Source organism: Acanthopagrus latus, chromosome 22 (genome assembly GCF_904848185.1).
Source record: "Acanthopagrus latus isolate v.2019 chromosome 22, fAcaLat1.1, whole genome shotgun sequence".
Classification (NCBI taxonomy): Eukaryota; Metazoa; Chordata; class Actinopteri; order Spariformes; family Sparidae; genus Acanthopagrus; species Acanthopagrus latus.
In genome coordinates, this window is record NC_051060.1 from 5676196 (window position 1) to 5694454 (window position 18259).

An 18259-nucleotide genomic window follows, 5' to 3' on the forward strand; every position below is an offset into this window, starting at 1 on the left:
ACTGAACTTAACGTGGGCCAGCAGCAATATTGCCATACCTAGGAATGTGATTATCCAGACAAGTATCTTTATCCTTCAGCAGGAGGCCAGTGGCTTGCTTTTGTCCAGCTAACACTTTCTCAGGGCCAATCCTCTGCTCGGCCAATAATCACTACAGGCTTTGCTCCTTTGGGCTTTTGTGGTTTTACGGTTCGGGTGGGGGTTGCTGATTAGCGTTGTGGGAGACCTGGGCTGGTAATGAGACTGTCGAGTGGCTGCACTGGACACAGTGGCCCCCTATGATAAAAGCATCCGGGAGGATCCCATTTGATTGGGTGTGTGATGCGCTGTGAAGAGGGTTGAAACCAAAGTTAACTTCCCCCTTTGACGGCACTGCTACCTCCTGCGGTGATGTATCAACATGCTGCCTCTGAAACATGCTGCTGTGCTTTGTGCACTGCAGCCGGACCAGCTGGCGTGTAATAACCAGCCGGGAGTCTCTGCTGGTGGCCATTATTTTCTTGACACACAGTGACACCAAATTTTAACCAGGGCAGCAAAGTAACTGTTTCATCCAGTGGCCACAGTGGCTGATAAGCCTCCAGCCTCCCTTACCACTTGAGAATAACAACTGCACATAATAGCTGCTCAGGCTGGCCGGTGGACCAACTTCAATTACAAGGAGTCACAGCAAAACATGTGGCCGTGATAACTAATGTCCTCTTAAACCTGAAATGTCTCACAAAACATCATGTTTAATGTGGGGCTTCTTAAAGCGGAGTGTTGTTACCAGTCCCGCAGATTTTTGTCATTTCTTCTCAAAATAATTTAATCACGGAAGCTTCAATTTTGTTTTCGTTTGAGTTTCATACTCCCTTATTGATTTAAGCTCTGGAGCTTTAAAAAGATGTATCAGACTTTGACAGAAACCTCTTCAAATCTAATTTCCAACTGAAATATTATCAACATTGAAGTATAGCTTAGTGAATTTTTGTGAAAATGAACATTGTGGTGCTAAAATTATCATTCCCACTGATCGTGGATTTTACCGCTATCGTGATATCAAATTTTTTAAAGATTTTTTTTAATACCATTTCTTGCATCCCAATAGACCAGAAGGTATTTGAAGACTGTGCTCATATCTTATTGTTTAATAACAAATTAATTGTATGTAATTTTGTTTGGATATGAAATGTATGAGTGGAACTCAGCTGAATACATAGCACACCAAATTTTAAACTTTTTGTAGCTTAAAAGGCTTTGTACCTCAATACTTTTTTGAGAACCAATCAAAATGTAGTAAAAATGATTTCTTACAGTCTTAGTTGTCCAGTTCCTGACTTAAATAAATAATTAGCACATTGATTTTGTTACAAAAAGGCAAGTACGCCATTATCTGTATTTGTACTCAGAATAGATGGGACTTAAATGTAAGGTGGGCGGGACTAATTGGATGTGGTTTATTAGAAGTTGCTGTAATTATTTCAAGAAAACAATTTATAGAAAGGCATCAGAATTGGCCTTTACACCAATGTTAAGGATCACAAGAGTAAGAGAACTATTGGCAGAATTTGAATGAATGAACTTCAGTCAGCCAATGAATGAGAATATTCTTTAAATCACAAGCACAGATCAACACACATTTTACTTGGATGATATTTGTAAAAACTACATTATCTACAGGACACATGTTTCAGCCAAGTAATTGCTCAATCCTAGTTTATATAAGCTCAAAATAAAGCACTGATGCCTTTCAAGAATTGAGACCTGCCAAAATGCATTGAGTAGTTGCCAACTATTCCAAAATCAGCTTTTTAAAAATTCCAACTTCTGAAATACGACTAACTATTGTTTTCTGTCATCCTCTGTGACAGTAAACTATCTTTGGGTTGTGGACAAGAAGACATTTTGGGACTTCATCTTGGGCATTTGGAAACTGATCACCATTGTGTGACATTTATAGACCAAACAAATACTCGATTTATCTTCAACATAATCATTAGTTGCAGCCCTCAATGGAAGTTGGATATCATACACTCAGTAACAAGTGTAGTAACAATGCAGAGTCGTTCTTTTGGGATATGTTGACATCAATGAAGATATTCTGATTTGAACTGTAGCATCCTCAGCTGTCCATTTCAAGATTTGTGTTATGTTGTTGAAGCAGCAGATGCTGTTTTGGGAGTCTCTTTGTCCAGCAGACAGAAAAGTTACTGTCCTGCTTCTGCTGTCAGACCTGAGCCGGCTGGAAGGGAGCTGAGTCAAATTGTCGCTGAACTAATTGAAAAGAGTTGGAGAGAGACGTTTAGTTGTTTTGCACAGTTGTAATCCCTGCATTAATACAGTGGACACCGCGTGTTTTAAGGATTTAAAGCGTAATCCTTTGTTGGCTTTTATCCGTCGCAGACTGGGGGTCTATACACTTTCAGATCATTGTTAATTAAGGAGATTGACAGGTGTCCACTTGTAATTCTCTCTTTTGAGTTATCGCTGGCGACGAGGAAAAGAAGACTAGAGTGTTGTAGAGTTATAATTGGAGCCCAACTGGGTGGTCCACTTAAGGTTTGTTGGTGGAGGAGATAATCAAACATGAAAACTGAATGACAAAAACAAAATGATAATGTGCTGACAGCAGTCTGCCTGCTGGCTTGTAATTGTGTCTTTTTATTACTTTCAGCAGCAGCCAACAGTGAGCTGTTGGAAGATTTCCTGCACGACTTTCCTTTTTGAGATATCAGCTCAAGTTCAGTTTAGTTCAGTTTTTTATTCCATTTAAATGCTTTTCATGCATTCTAAAACGCTTAAACGTCTCCCTGAGTGCGCCAAAGTTGCATACTGAATGGATTTGAAACTGGGCCTTTTATGAATATCCATTTTTCCTGTTGGAGTAGGGTCATCATGATTCTCCAAACCTACTTTTCGATTTGACTTACAATGTTGAGGTCAAAATTCGATACGATTTTCATTTTTAAATTGATATTTATCACTGACAGCTGTGCCATTACACATCTGGTTTTGTCAAGATCAAGCTATCTTTGAAAATGTAAATGACAGTTGTCAGGGAAAAAACAAACTTTTGTTTGACTATCTTGGTGTCTTTTTTCAGGTTAGAGTTAGACAAGTTTAAATAATTAGAGTTCAGAGTTCAACTAAAATGCCAGCCAGTGATTCAACAATAAACAGAAAAAGATTCAGTTTAGTTTTGCAAAGCAAAAGCATTTCAATTGACTTCCAATATAAAATCACAGTAGTGACTCTTGCAACATGATCGAGGTTCCTTTCTGACCAAATACCTGTAAACCTGCTGTGACATTTGAAATGTTCTTGTTTTTTCCTGTATTCAGTTTGTAATTCATTTCTGTAGGACACCAATGTTCATTTCTGTAGGACACCAATATAGTTTTTTAGTAGACTTTTAGAAAATGGGATCAATCATTTTGCGATATGGAAATCCCAAAACAAGTTACAGCTCATTTGGTGTCTTATGATGCTCCAGATGCTGAAGCTTTTATGTCCTAAGACGCAAAATGTTTTAAACATGTTTTCTAGAAGCCAGAAAAGTTGGATAAGAACTTTGAATGTCGGTACAAATAAAGGTTGACTTCAAACTCAGTGTCTATTAGGACTAAATCTTAAGAGAATGCTGAAACCTCATGCTAAAAGCTGTCAGAATGCTAACAAGCTGATGTTTAGGAAGTGTATTGTTCATCATGTTGAATTAACATGCTAACATTAGCGTTTCTCAAAATAATTTGATTCTAGCAATAAACAAGAAGTGCACCTAAGGCTGATGGGAATGTAAGCAGGTATTTATTCGTAAACTGAACTATTGGACAATTTAATAGAGACTGACCTTGCTTTGGGGCAAGATGAAAACTTCAGGGGTCATCGAAGTTAATATAATCTATTCTGAGGGGAACAGGAATGTCTGAACTGCTAGTGTGGCTAAAAAAACACAATAACCAGAATACTTCTGATTATATCATGAATGTGTCGAGGGATTGTAAGAATCCCATGTTACTGTTGGGTCACTCACATCACAAAGAAACGTTAAGCAAATTACATTTTTGGCTTCCAGTTTGATAAAACCTGTAAATCTATTGAAGCTGCAAGTTAGGAAAGATTTAATTTCCTCATGTTAACGTGTTCAGCGAAAGTTTTCCCAAGAGCTGTCCGCTATTTCACATCACCTTCAGTTCTTCATTTTAAAACTACATTTCAAGCAACATCATTGGTGACAAAATGGTGAATCTTTCAGATCATGTAAACACATATTTGTAGATCTCTGGAAACTTGGATGGTAGTTATGCTAAACTCCCTGGTGCAAGTAAGATTATACTAGAAAAGAAGTCATTCGCATGATGTGTTCAAAAGTGTACCTGACTTTGACACAGTGTAATGGGAAGACTGCAAGTAAATCCTGAAGATGCCTGAAGATGAAATGAGACTGACACTTTTTTTTAATTACATCATTTTGTTGTGTCCTCTTCTTCTGTTTAGATTTGATAGCACCTACCTGGAAAATTTGCTTTACCAACTGTTAATCATAATGCACTCATCTCCTGATATTCACTGATGCAAATATAAAGAAACTGCTGATTGATGTGCACCTTTGTATTTTCTTTTCTAAATTATTCTGGAAACTTGAAAACGAGTGTATAGAAGATGAAGAAAACCAGCAAATATTTATGTATGAGAATTTGTAACACATTTTTTTTGTAATATTTTCTTCAAAGTTTGTGGCTGATAGACTTAATGATTAATCTAAAAGTTTCTGTTCTAAACAGAGTAATCAGTAAATAGAAAATTAAATTTCAGCTAGTGCGGGTATTTTGATTTAATATCCTATCGCGTCAGTAGTTGTAAAGTTAGCGTGGTGTAAATTTTCAGAGCCTGATAATCAATAAATATCCAACTGTTATATCTCCAATCATGTAAGCCTCCGTGAAGTTGTATCGGTCGAATCAGAATTTTAACACCGACAGGTTTGTAAATGTGAGTCTCTAGGTCCTTTTCATGGCACCCTTCACCCACCCTGAGCTGAACCACTCAGCAGGCCTGCCCCTATAAACAAACAAGTCCGCAGCTCGCAGCTGGTCATCGCCTTGGCAACAGTGAGTCTGGAAGAAGCCGTTAGCTCCTCTTTTTTTTTTCCTTTTTTTTTTTTTTTTAAGTGCGTCTTTGTGAAGGGCTTGCAGCGATGGAACCAGGGTACTTGAGGTGTCCACAATGCTGCCGGCTGAATGCTTATTTCATTTTCTGAACAAAAAATGCAAATGCTGCGCTCCGGCTCTCCCTCGACTGGCTCTTCCCCCCCCCTCTTCCTCACCCCCTCCACCCCCAGAGCCCGGCACGACTCGACGTTTGAAAGAGATTAATTTTATCATGACAACCGATTCGTTCTGTATCCATGACAGAAATTAATAGTTGGTATTTTTCTTTTTCTTTTTTTTTCCCTTCTCTTTTTTTTTTTGGTTAAAACTGAATTTGAATTGGGTTAATTAACATTGATGCTTCATGTCAAATCCTTTCGATTTTGGCTAGAGGATTTTCTCAGGTTTCATCGCAGTTTAACTTGGAAATTTCGATTCAGATGATGTAATGAGAAATACTTCTCCTTCCAGTCGAGTATTTAAACTGAGCCACACGTTAAACTTTGAGGTAAAGCAGCTGAGAACATTCTGCGCTGTACTTCTGTTTGCATATTGAGTTTTAAAAAAAAAAAGAAAAAAACTTTCAGATTCTGGTCAAGGACTGAGCTCCCTTGCGTCTTGGAAAACTTGAGACTTCACCCAGTAGAACCACTTCTGAACATGTCGTCTTTTGTTCTCCGCAGATTCCAGACAGAACAGTTTGCTGGGAGCGCCTCCTTCCTTCCACCAGCCTCAGTATCCAAGGTGAGTTGGCCGATTTGTGAGCTGGAGTACATGTATATGCATTTTCTCGTTGTCAGAGGAAGTAAAGTTCACGGTCAGTGTGCTGGCATTTACCTCCCGTCCCTTCTTGTGGTTGGGTTGGATAAACAGTGATCCTAAAAAGAGAATTACTTTAGCTTTTGACATGGCTTTGTTACATTATCAGCTAAGGACTTTATGGAAAGAACACTTAAGTAAGAAATGTTGTTTTGCAAGAAATCTTCTATTCCTTCCCCCTCTCCGTTTCCTTTTTAGACTCACAGGTAGAACTTGTGTGCATTCAACATGTCAAGGCCCTGGTTTCTGGTTATTGTAGCTCGTCTCCAGCTAAATCCCCTCGTTGATTTCTCCACCAGCACTCTGTCTTCCTCCGTCGGGGGGCTTTGCCGGTGCTGCTCCTGCTGCCGAATTAAGATTTTTCCCTGTCGGTCCAAAACAAATTTCTCTCGAGGAGGTTTGTGCAACTTAATGAGGCATCACTAATGCTGTTGGAGGCCGCATCGTTCCCTCTGCCGCGGCCGCACAGTCCAGCTATTGATTCTGGCTCCAGCCCTCTCCAAAGTCCTAATCAGGTTCTTTGGTTCAACTTTTTCATGCCCATTGTGGCTCACTGTCACCTCAGGTCAGTAGTTATTAGCGGCGATTGAAAACAGTTTCTTTAACTACTCGGGACCGGACCAAATTAAATGCAGGAGGAACTTGGAGAGAGGGGATTATGGATTCCAGTGCTCGGTTAAGTCCGGCGCTGGTCAGAGTGTGACATGGTTCAGTAATGAGGGATGGGGCTGCTGCTCACTCTCTTCGCTCCTCATTGTTACAAAGAAGAGACTTTTAATATCACTGTTGCTTTGACACATTGTCCGGCGGAGGTTTGGAGGGCCATGGCATGCCGACTCTTCACTCTGTCCCACGGACGCCTCACTTCGGGGCTAAGGGCGATCCGAGCCATATGTGAATATGGTTCATTTCATTCTCTGTTCTTTCATGTGCATCTACAGAGTCATCCAAGAAGAGAGGCTGTTTTATCTTCTTTAAGAGCTCAATCCCTCGGTAAACGCATGTCGATGGGGGTTTAGAAAGGTCAGAGATGAAGGCTGCCACCAGAGAGTTCAGAGTTTTATCTGCTGGCTGGAATGAAACATAACATGAATCGATCTAAACCTATGAAGTGGCACACGTGAATTATTTGGTTTTTAGAACAGCAGGACTTATTGAGGACAAATTTTAATGTAAAATTAAGCAGCGAAAACAGCTACTATATCTAAATAATAATTTTGCTGAATGCTTTGTTTAGAGCTGCAACTAATGACTAGCTGACTCATTTAAATGTGATTTTGTTGGACCAACAGTCCAAAAACCCAAATGCTCAGTGGAAAAAGCAACAGATACTCACACCAGAAATTAATTAGAGCTTTTGTACTCTTTGTACTTAAATCAATTATACAAATAGTTCCAGATTGTTCTTAGTGTTCTGTCAGTCAACTGTTTCATCTTCTGTTTTCTGTGCCTGTGTCTTAAAACATAATTTAATATATTAATTTAGCATTTATTTAGTTTATATTATTTAGATGAAGGTATTTAAAATAGGAGCATTTTAGCCCTATGAATAGAGCTGCAACAGTAAATCAGTTAATTGATTAGTTGTCAGCTTTTGTCCCCAAAGTTGATAAGGGATTAATCAGTTCAGACTTCTTTTTGAAGCAGATGTTTAAGTTAAAAATCTCTGGTCCTAGTTTCTTAATGTGAATATTTCGTGGTGTCTTTCTTACTAAAAAAAAAAAGAATATCTTTGGGTTGTGGACACGTTTCTATTTTCTGAAATTCTTAGACCAAAATTTGAATTGATTAATTGTGTAAATAATCAAAGATTGATATCATTAGCTGATACCAATATTGATAAGACACTGATAATTTCACATTTTTGTGTTCTAAAAAGAAATTTCTAATCAGTAGTCGATTGCTCACTACACCTCAGCCTTTACTACCCTCCAGTGTCAAAGATGGATTTGTCTTAATGTTCCATTCTTCTTCTTTGTGTATTGGCGAAGTGCTAACCAACTTTTAAGATGCAAACTAGAGCCCAACTGATGTATCAGTTGGTGGATATTATGGGCCGATATTGACGTGTCACAGATATCAGTAAGTGTAAATGTTGCTGATAGACTTTTTTGTTGTTGTTGTTGCTGTTTTAAAAAAGCAGTGCTGAAAGTGATGTTTTTGGGTGATCTATAAACATCTAAGTTTACTGTTTCAGTTCACTGACGACTAACATTTTTGTCAAACTTTTTGTCTGATACCCACATCTGAGGAATCGTTGCAAAAAAATGTGTATATCATTCGCTAAATCGGTATCAGAATTGTTTTACTCCCTGATATCGTCATTGGACCCACAAACTGCATATCGGTTGGACTCCAGCGCAAACAACCACCTACTCAGTTTGTAAATGTTGTGCTTGTTTAGTCGATGAAAACAATTTACCTTCATGCGAACGGTTTGTCTTTTATCTGCAAGAATTTCCCCGATATTATATGTAGCCGATGATACAACTGTACCAATAAAAGGCCTTTAATCCACACTGGTTAACACTGTCCAGCCTATAACAAGTGTAACTTTCTGAGTAAAAGCTCATCAGAAATTAATTAAAGGTGATTATGTCAACATGCATTAACTCTTCAACATGGCCTTGTCCACATGAATTAACCAGTTTTAACCTGTGTTAAAGTATTTCTGACTTCACTGTGACATGAATCTGAGTTAGTTTCTGAGCTGTAGAGTTAAAACTGCTTTAACAGACTCGGGGATGTTGTCAGAGCAGGTGACTCTTCTCACAAGGTCTTTATCTCCACTTTACACAGAAACGCAACCTGGGCACCGACAGGTTGGAAATATTAATTTAAGACCTTGTTGGAGAGCACTCGACGGGGCTTTTTCAGAGGCTGACGGATGTGATTTGTTCGTATCTCCAGGCAGCAGCAGTACGGAGGTGGGGGTCACGGGTGGGACCGGGCCATGCAGTCGCAGCAGTCGGCGTACCAGCAGAACGCGAGCCGTGGTCAGGGAGGGGCCGGGCCGGGCGGCTACCAGCAGCGCTACGATCAGCGGAGAGACAACTGGCACGATCGCAGGGACAATCGGGGACAGCAGCATCAGGTAAATACGCCTTAAAACTGTCCTGGTGAGCCAGGGGGGCGGAGTTTAAGTTTCTTCTTCAACTTGAAATATCTGGTCGTGTTGTGTTTGTGATCATCATACTTGAAAAATTATTTTAAATTGCTTCAGATTTCCAAAAGCTCAAACATTTTAAACTTTTATTTCCTGACTGAAAAACAATTTCTAAACACAAATCTGTGCAAGAATCTAGGTTTTTCGCAGGCGTGGGGATGCTTTTTCATTCAGTTTGATCATTTAAAGCTCCATCACCTCCGCTCAGTCAGTCTTTTTTTTAAACATAATTCATAAAAGTTGGCAAGAGCTCAAGTCTGATGTGGCTGCACCGGATGTTTTTTAAGTCGTAGTTTAAATTTCTTCCCAGCTCACTCTACTTGTTTTGTTCAGATTAAAATTCCTTTCAGGTTATTGTGTCGTTAGTGGCGTAAAATCTATTTTCTGGAAGCTTTTTTTAATTACAATGTCAAGTTTGTATTCTGTTTATCCTTTTTTCCAGCTGATAAAAAAGTTAATGCAAACTTGGTTTTAAACTGCATTTTAGAGGATCGGGTGTGTATTATTTTTATCAGTTTATCTGTCAGTTCTTTCTTTAGATTATGATGATTTATTTCTATAAAAGAGACATTTGACCTTGACGAGACTCAAACATCCCTGAGCTGAACTTGTGAATCGGCACACAACAGACTGTCTTCTGGTTGATCAACAATCAAAATGGAAGTTAACTCTAGTTGGGCTTAATATCTGATGGACGGTGTTGTGTTTGTCAGATGATTCTTCAGCTTTGATTTAGACTTTACTGATGCAGCAGAGAGGAAGTTCACTGTTTAAAATGTAAAATTCAAACATTTCAGTTTTGTTTGGTTTATTCAATTAAAACACCATCAGGCTGTTGACTAAAATACCTTGTTTTTTCAGTTATCTCCACTGTCCAAGATCGTTTTGGTTTTATTTATTTAAGTTTTCTCATATTTAATTTTTAGAGGGTATCAGCCTTCAACCCAAACCAGTGGAGGTGAATAAGATTTAGATTGTGATGCTACTTTGAAAAAATTAAACATAACAATGTTATGATATTGGGCTGTTTTAGCTGCTGCCTTTTATATAATTTTAGTTGACAAATAGACTTATTATTCAACCAAACTTAAGTCGTCTTTAATGTGAAACCAAATGAAAGTTAACTAAACTTGAGAAAACATGTTCTGTAAACTTAAAACCGTTCAGTTCCACAAATATTACAAAATAATTTCCCTGGACGTTTCCTCAGTTGCTTGGTTAGTTCTTCGTTTGACACAAAGAAAAGACGAAGTTGCAGAATGATCCACACAATAAGGACCGTTGTTCAGTAGAACGTGGCTGCAGTGATTTATTTTTGATATAGTCTGTATAAACTGACCCGATGAGTAACAATGCTCCAATAGACAAAATGAAAGATTTTCATAAAGTGATCAGTTTGACAAAGGCGTTTAAATCCTGCCTGTTGTTTAAAGGTTCATGGACCTCTCCAACACATTAGAAATATTTAAATTGAAATACAAATTTGAGAAAATGGCCGTTTGTTTTCTTGTTTCTATAACAGCAGTGTTAGTTGGTAAATTTTAAAGTTTGTACGCATGCTTTTTGTTCTGTTTTTGAGAAATAAAACAGCTGATTTGATCTTAAAATTTGAAAAAGGTGAAAACGAAGAATTATTTTAAAAAATTAAGTCACTGTTAGACATAAATTGAATCTATATGAATAACTGATAATGTTTTTGTAGATGCATCTGCTGGACCTGCAGCTTTTATTTAATGCAGGACTTCTTTGTGTTTCAGGGCTACAGCTCTGGCAGAAGTTACCCTCCTCCTCCTCCATCCAGCCGGTATCACTGGAATTAAACTCCAAGTGATGTTGGACTTTGGGACCGTGGGGTTTAGGGTTAGTGGGGCGAATATTTGTAGGGGGAGACACGTCATGTGTTTTTTTCATTTTTAATTGTCTTCTTGTACAATTTAATTTTTTGTTTCTTTTTATTCTACTTCAAAAAAAAAAAACTTCATGCTGTAACTTGTGATTTTTAAGATGAAAGGCCTGTAAAACTTGTAAAATACAAGTGAGTCAAAGGACGAAGTGTCCGCTGTGTTTATTTTTTGAGAGAAATCTCCGAAATGTTCACGTGTTTCTGAACAAAAAAAATGAAATAAAACGTTGATGTTGGATTGTATTTGTTTTACGGGAGGAATCTCCTGGCTGTGAGGAAATGTTGGGGGGTTTTCACACTAAAATATAAAAGCAAAAACATTTTAAAAGTCAGTTATTTTTTTTTACTTAGATAAATGTCAAATGGAATCGAGATTTCCTAACAAAATGATTTTTTTTTTTTTTTTTTTTTTTTTTAAATTCAGGTTTGATATAGGGATTCTTCAGACTGTTCCGGTACATTACGCGTCACTGCTGCGCCCCAAACCACCGTTTATAGCCACATTCTTGTTGATTTTGCGGCTTCTTGCCTGCTGCAAATAATAACTGTTGTCTTTGCACCAAACTCCATTTAAATAAGATTTTTAAAAAAACACTGAAAATAACCACGATTTTGCTTCACGCTGCACAAAAAGAAAAACCATCGAAATATCCAAAATGAAAATATCATTTATTCAATACTGAAAACAAATAAAAACCAGTGGTGACAAAGAATATCGGATGACATTACTTCCACTGAAAAGATTTCTCAATTCGTTTAATTCCAACCGAGAAAATGTAGCTGTAGATTTCAGCCCATATATATACTATATAAACCTGCAATAATTTAATCAGTCGTAGAAATGAACGGGAAGCACAGGCGCGTGCCTCATCCTGAATCCCCTCACATCAGATTTAGTGGGTTTGTTTCCAGCAGCTGTCGATAACAAAAAAAAAGACTTCACAGATATTTTTGCAGAGGGAGAAAAATAATAACATTCTCAACAGGTTCAGGCTCTAATATACAGTTTATTTTCGCGCCTTGTTGCTCAAAACCACCGAGTGTCTCTTGAGTCCCTGTGTGCGTAAAGGAACCATAACTTTACGCGCGGAGAGAAAAAGAAAACGAGTCTGTTTTTTTTTGTTTTGTTTTTGTTTTATTTATTTTTAATTTTTTTGTCCTGCAGCGGGTTCTCTCAAAAATCCAACACGGGAATGAGGGCCCCACAGGCCCGATCCGGTCCGTCGTCCCTCTCGGTGTCCCTACCAAGTTCTCCCGTACAGTAAATTGGAGCCGATCATGCTGTTTGTGTACTCGATTAGCGCCGCGTCCGTCTGCGTCATGTTGATCTGAGCGTGCAGTCCCAGCGGCGGACTCGGGGACAAATCCTCCAGCTCGTCCGTGGAGGACAGATGGTTCACCTGCTGCTGCTGCTGTTGTTGCTGATGCTGATGCTGCTGCGGGGTCCCGCTCAAGGCCTCTCCCGAGCCGCCCTGTCGGTTTCCGATCTGGCTGGAGCCGCTGGAGTCGTTCCGGCAGCTCTTCTTGGAGAGGACCGGCGACACGGAGGAGGAGCGGTGGCTCGTCGCGCACAGACCTCCGCCGCTCCCTCCGCCTCCGCCGTCCTGCTGCAGCTGCTGCGAGCTCTTGTCCTTGGCCTGCCGCTTCAGCTTGTAGCGGTGGTTCTGGAACCAGATCTTCACCTGGTTCGGGGTGAGGTGGATCAGCCCGGCCAGGTGCTCCCGCTCCGGGGCGGACAGGTACTTCTGCTGCTTGAAGCGCCGCTCCAGCTCGTACACCTGCGCCTGGGAGAAGAGCACCCGCCGCTTCCTGCGCGGCGCGGCGTGCAGCGACACCATGGACTTGGTGGAGTCCATCCCGGCCAGACTGCCCACCATCCCGGACATGTTCATCCCGGCGGAGGGGCCCATAAATCTGGAAACTTGACAGGAAAAATGACCAGTGTTTAAACATGAAAAGTAACGAGCCCGCCGCTTAATTTCACATCTTCGCCAAAATCAAATCATTAAATCTATCACAAAACAGCTTTTTGTCTTTTAGTAGAATTCTGAATTTAATGGTTTCAATAAATCTTAAAACATAAAAACATGTATTGAAATTATAGAAGACGAAAAGTACAGGAGAAATTTCGATTTTTTTTTATTATTAAATGGCTAATTAATTTGAGGCCTCTGTCCCGTCATCAAATGTTAAAATATGAGCAGTCCATAAATAAAACAAATGCTTAATGTGACTTTAAAGAGTTAATTCACTTATTTAAGTGATTTTAATTTGAAATCACAAGACATGTTAAGTCGAAGTGATTCAGAGTCACATCTGAATCCAGAAAAAGGCCTGTTATAAGTCCTCACACAGGAACATAATAAAGATGAACGTTCTTTTTGAAATATTTCATTAACAGTCATAGTTAAGTGTCGAACACAAACACTGAAACTCATAATGATTATTTTTTAGCCACATTGTGTTTTGTATCCATCCTGTGGGAAATCACTCTTTGTGCGTAAAACTGTTGGGGCCAAAACTTCTTACTCGTCGGGTATCTGGGCTCGGGGTTGCTGTACCACGCCGCGGCCGCCGCTGCCGCCGCCGCCCCTCCGCTGCGCACCGTCTCCTGGTAGGACGGCAGGTCTCCCACGTTCCCGATGCCGCTGTTGCAGAACCCGCCGACGGCCCCGGAGAACTGCGGCACCCCGTGGGGCACGTGGTAGGGCCCGCCGGGTCCCAGAGCTGCGGCGGCTGCTGCTGCTGCTGCTGTGGCTGAAGAAGAGGAGGAGGATGAGGATGAAGTGGAGGAGGACAGGTGGTGATGGTGATGGTGGTGGTGATGATGGTGCAGGTGAGGCGACTGATGCTGCTGCGCCTGCTGCTGATGCGTCATACCGGGCTGGGGGACCTGCTGCTGCCGGTAGGCGCCCAGCTGGGACCCGAGGCTCCCCGCGGCGTGATCCATCCCTCCAAACCTCCGGTAGCTGTCCTCCATCGGGCTCAAAATGTCGGTGACTGAGAAGGGAGTGGAGTGCTTTGGGCTGAAGGACATGGTGCGGACACCCACCCCACCCCCCGCCCCGTGCTCAGCGCTGGATGTGGTCGGGTCGGTCCGGTCCGGGCGGCTCTCTCTCTGCCTGCGTCCCCCTCCCTCCCTCCGGCTTCTTGCTTCTTGCGCCTCCCTGGGAAGAAGTCCAGCTGATCGGCTGCGGGAAGAGACGAGTTGCCCTTATCCCGCCGGACTCAGACTCCAACACATGGAGGGGCGGAGCGATGCGGACACGGCGGGCCGCCAACAATGCCAATTGACATTACAGACGTAAGAGGAGAGAATGGTTTGGACCTACTTTCTTCCTCCGCTGGTGATGTTTGCTCTGAGCTGCGAGGATCAGGAAAACTCTCCTAAACTCACCGACGGAGCCTCAGACTCTTTCAAGTTCTCGATTTTATCACATTAAATCTTCCTCATCAATGATGATCACTGAGCTGGTGTTAAACGAGCAGCAGTCAGCTTTTAGTGATCATCTGTCAGATAATCCAGCTGTTGTTTGATCAGTATGATCTGTATTAGTCATGTAAGCAGCGAGACCAATGTGGATGTTTCGCTCCAGGTGAGAGTTGATCTGCGCCACAACTTTACTGACATGATGATCTGTGTTCAGCTGTGTGACTTCAGGGCTCGGTTTCATTTCCAGTTACGCACGAAATGAGGAGGTGGGCTGACGGCCAAACTCAGGACTGTTGAGGCTGAAGCATCGTTTTTATTTGCTCCATTAAACAGCAGCTGAGTTACATCTGTGGCGCTGGTGGAAACTTGAGTTTGTTTACAGTTCAATCTTTTTTATTATTATTATTTCAATATGGGATAGCAGATCTGTGTTCAGTATCAACTCTGAACTGTGTTGTGACTTCAGGACTTGCTAACCTTCCTCTCTCTCTGTCTCTGTTCCAGATCGGCCTGACGCGTAAAAACCTGAAAAGAACTTCGTTTTTGTTCATTTGTTTCTTTTTTCAGTCTGTAATTCCACGAAAATTACTATTTAATCATTTCTGGAGGCGATAAAAAAAAAATCGCCGAATTATGTGTGGTAATACTTATTTAGTCTCTGTTAATCCATTTTTTTGTGTGTGTGTGTTGGGTTTTAAAAACAAAGGACTTTGCCAAGTGTCCTGCCTGCTTTCATGTGTGTCTGTATTCACGCTCAGTTTTATTAACTGAACCAAACACACATGTCCGCTTTACTAATTATTAATACATTGATTTATGAGAATTGTATAAGCTGCTTTTTTATACTCGATAAATGATAGAGTAATTAAATTTATTTCAATATTGTTAAAAATATTTCGTCACAAAGTGCTCCATATAGACAATAAATAAATAAATAAATAAATAGATAAATAAATAAATAAAACAGCGCAGACCTTTAATCAAAAAAGTCGAACTTGTTTGTAGGAATTCTGTGACTTTTAAAACATTTTTTAACCTCTTTAAATTATTTCTTAGATCGATTTATTGACTGATTTAGAAATAACTGATGAGACTGAGTTGGATGTTTGTTGAGCAACAAAGAAAACAAAACTTAACCAAACTAAAATCTATAATATTCACAAAATCCCTCAAATTCCTCGAGTGATGAATCTGTCACTGATCCATCGATTCATGACGTTTCATCTCCATGATTATGATTTGAATTACTCATTAATCACTTTGGTTGTATTAATACATGCATTAAATTGGTCCTCTGATGTTAAACTGTCTGAGTCGCTGTGTGCGTCGTCAGTGAGCAGCAGCAGGTGTTTCCTCTCTAATCAACACCGACTCACCTTTAAACCTGCAGCTTCACTGGAAACAGTCCGAGCAGCCAATCACCTGCTGACCTGCGGCTCCACGTCACTCCACGTGCTCTGTGTAGTTCTCCTGCGGCGGACTGACAACGAGTCATCAGGCTGCAGCCGCGGGAGGGGCCGGACCGGACCGGGCCGAAGCGACACAAAGCTGAACCCAGACGGACTTGACGTGGAGCTGGTCACAGATGTTTCCAGCTGGACTCATCCTGCAGGAGGTTTATCGCGATACTGCGGTGACTGATCACAGTTGACAGGCCTTCTCTCTCTGCCACAGGCTCTCAGGTCCAACAGAGGTGCTGGTGTTCTCTGACGCTGAGGCCTCAGTGCTGCTGTCTTCATGTCCCCACAGCCACTCTGTAAGGTAAGTGTTCTACACACGATCACAGTGAAGGGTGATTTTCTTTAGTCTTATTTTAACGTTAACACTTTAATGTAGGCAGTGATGGAATGTTTAGTTTCAGTCAGATCTAAGTCCAATTTTAGAGATGGAGTTTTTTTATTTTCTTTTTCTGCTACTTTAAATTCCACTCCACCACACTTTGGAGGGAACTGTTGTACTTTTACTCCAAATCATGTATTTGATAACTTCAGGAGGTACTGGTTACTTTCAAAATGACATCAGTTGTTTTATTTTATTGGCAATCAGATTTTAAGAATAAAGAAAACACATTCTGATAATCAGAAAATTGCTGACTATATGATTCAATTCTGCCTGCTGTTTTTTTTTTCTTTCCCATATTTCAGCAAAAATGTAATGAAAATGAAAATAAAAGGATAAAATAAGACATAGAAAAAAAAACTTTAAGTGAGTATTGTTTTAAGTGGTTAGAATACAACACGGGTGGACATTAAGGAAAATATGGTAAATGATAAAAAAAAAAGTAATTGAGGCAAATAAATAGTAAAATGTGAACATGTGTTTATACACAGAGAGGAAGGAGGAAAGGGCAAACTAAGATAAATGTTTTATTTTGAAGGCGCGTAAGACTTGGATAGAGGAATGCATCTTTTTGGAGACGTTATTTGATCCATCAGGTATTTTCCCACCTTCTCAATCCAAATTCTGTATGCTGCCATGTCAGGTTTTAACTGTAATCCACTTAATTGCTGCTGTTAGTAATATCTGTAACAGATGTGTTCCAGCTGTCCCATCAGTGCCTTTCAGTATCAGACCCAGCAGCGCCGCGGTCAGATCTGCTGTGACGCTTTGGTGAATTACTCTTAATCTTTGCATCTGTCATCTTCTTATCATCCTTTGTTCTTTTTTCTTTTATTAATTTCTGTTTTTTTTCTCAGTGTTTTTCTTTGTTTTTCTGTGATGTTGCCTGTTTAAATCTCTTTTACTCCCTTGACTTGTGATGACTCTTATCATCTTTTTGTGTTTTTGCTTCCTTGTGCTTGGCTCGACTGGTGAGTGTTTATTCCGTTATATTGTTTTCCTGTTTCCTGTCAAAGCACGTTGTAAACTCTGTTTTTACAGGTGCTACAGTATGTAAATAAAGTGTATTATTATTGTTATTATTATTATTATTATTATTATTATTATTATTATCATTATTATTATTAATAGTAGTAGTAGTAGTAGTAGTAGTAGTAGTAGTAGTAGTAGTAGTAGTAGTAGTAGTAGTAGTAGTCCTTCTTTACATGGCTTCAAACACTTGGAGTATATTTTCAGTTTGGGGCCAGACCAGAACTCTTGTGCACTGTGTACATGCTCGGTGCCTCTGCAGCTCTGAAGTTACTACATCAGGTTTTTCATGTTCTAATGTGTAATGTCTTTTATACAATGACTAACGAGCCTCCGGTTAATTATATGGATTAAAATGCTGAAGTGCAGTTCATGTGCGTCTTCACTGTGTTCCATGGGGACTACGTGTTGGCTCCACTTCTCTTTAGTTTCACTGTGGTTTTATATAAATTGAAGAATGTGAGAATGTTTTTAACTGCGTGCATACAGTCCTACAATTACTTCAGAAATAAATGGAAATGTGCCAGTTTATATCATTAAGATCTTTTAAATCAGAGGTCCAAAGTAATTTAAAAAAGAAAATAGTTTTTTCAACTTACATATCGTAATTTCAATGAAGAAACAGAAAAAAAAAACAGCATGTGCAGCAATAATGGCACCCCTCTTTGCAAACCCTTTTGGCAGTGATGCCTCCAAACATTTCTTATTGCCATCTTTAAGCTTCTTGCACTTCTCAGCTGGTATTTCCTCCCACTCTTTCTTTGCAAGAAGATTGGTCGTCCCGTTTTATGTCTTTCCCTCAGCAATGGTGTCTTCCTTGGCCTTCGCCCATGAAGCCCTGTTTGGTTTAGTGTTCGGCGCATGGTGCTTGTTGAAACAATGACCCCAGACTGTTCCAGGTTGGCCTTCAGGTCTCTGGATGTTTGATGTAGTGTTTT

General features: G+C 40.1%; 2 protein-coding genes across 3 annotated transcripts in view; one reads left to right on the plus strand and one right to left on the minus strand.

Annotated features, from left to right (window-relative positions):
• The window catches only part of xrn2 (5'-3' exoribonuclease 2), a 39807-nt gene extending 28544 nt beyond the window's left edge, over nucleotides 1-11263 (plus strand). For both annotated transcript variants that reach the window (XM_037086309.1, XM_037086310.1), the window contains exons 29-31: nucleotides 5816-5876; nucleotides 8862-9045; nucleotides 10875-11263. In XM_037086309.1, coding sequence (XP_036942204.1) covers nucleotides 5816-5876; nucleotides 8862-9045; nucleotides 10875-10937 — 308 coding nt within the window. In that variant the 3' untranslated portion in view covers nucleotides 10938-11263. The remainder of the gene's footprint in view (nucleotides 1-5815; nucleotides 5877-8861; nucleotides 9046-10874) is intronic.
• Nucleotides 11264-12134: 871 nt separating this feature from the next.
• nkx2.4b (NK2 homeobox 4b) lies at nucleotides 12135-15350 on the minus strand. Its single transcript, XM_037086311.1, has 2 exons — nucleotides 13550-15350; nucleotides 12135-12941 (listed from the first exon to the last, which is right to left on the minus strand). Exons 1-2 carry the CDS (start codon nucleotides 14055-14057, stop codon nucleotides 12262-12264), a joined length of 1188 nt encoding a protein of 395 aa, XP_036942206.1. The 5' UTR covers nucleotides 14058-15350; the 3' UTR covers nucleotides 12135-12261.
• Nucleotides 15351-18259: the final 2909 nt, after the last annotated feature.

What these genes read in the sequence shown, in the direction of transcription:
- nkx2.4b (XM_037086311.1), bottom strand. Translation starts at nt 14,057, where the DNA reads ATGTCCTTCAGCCCAAAGCACTCCACTCCCTTCTCAGTCACCGACATT. An exon ending in CGAGCCCAGATACCCGACGA is followed by an intron (nt 12,942 to 13,549) that starts GTAAGAAGTTTT and finishes TTTCCTGTCAAG; the next exon opens with TTTCCAGATTTATGGGCCCC.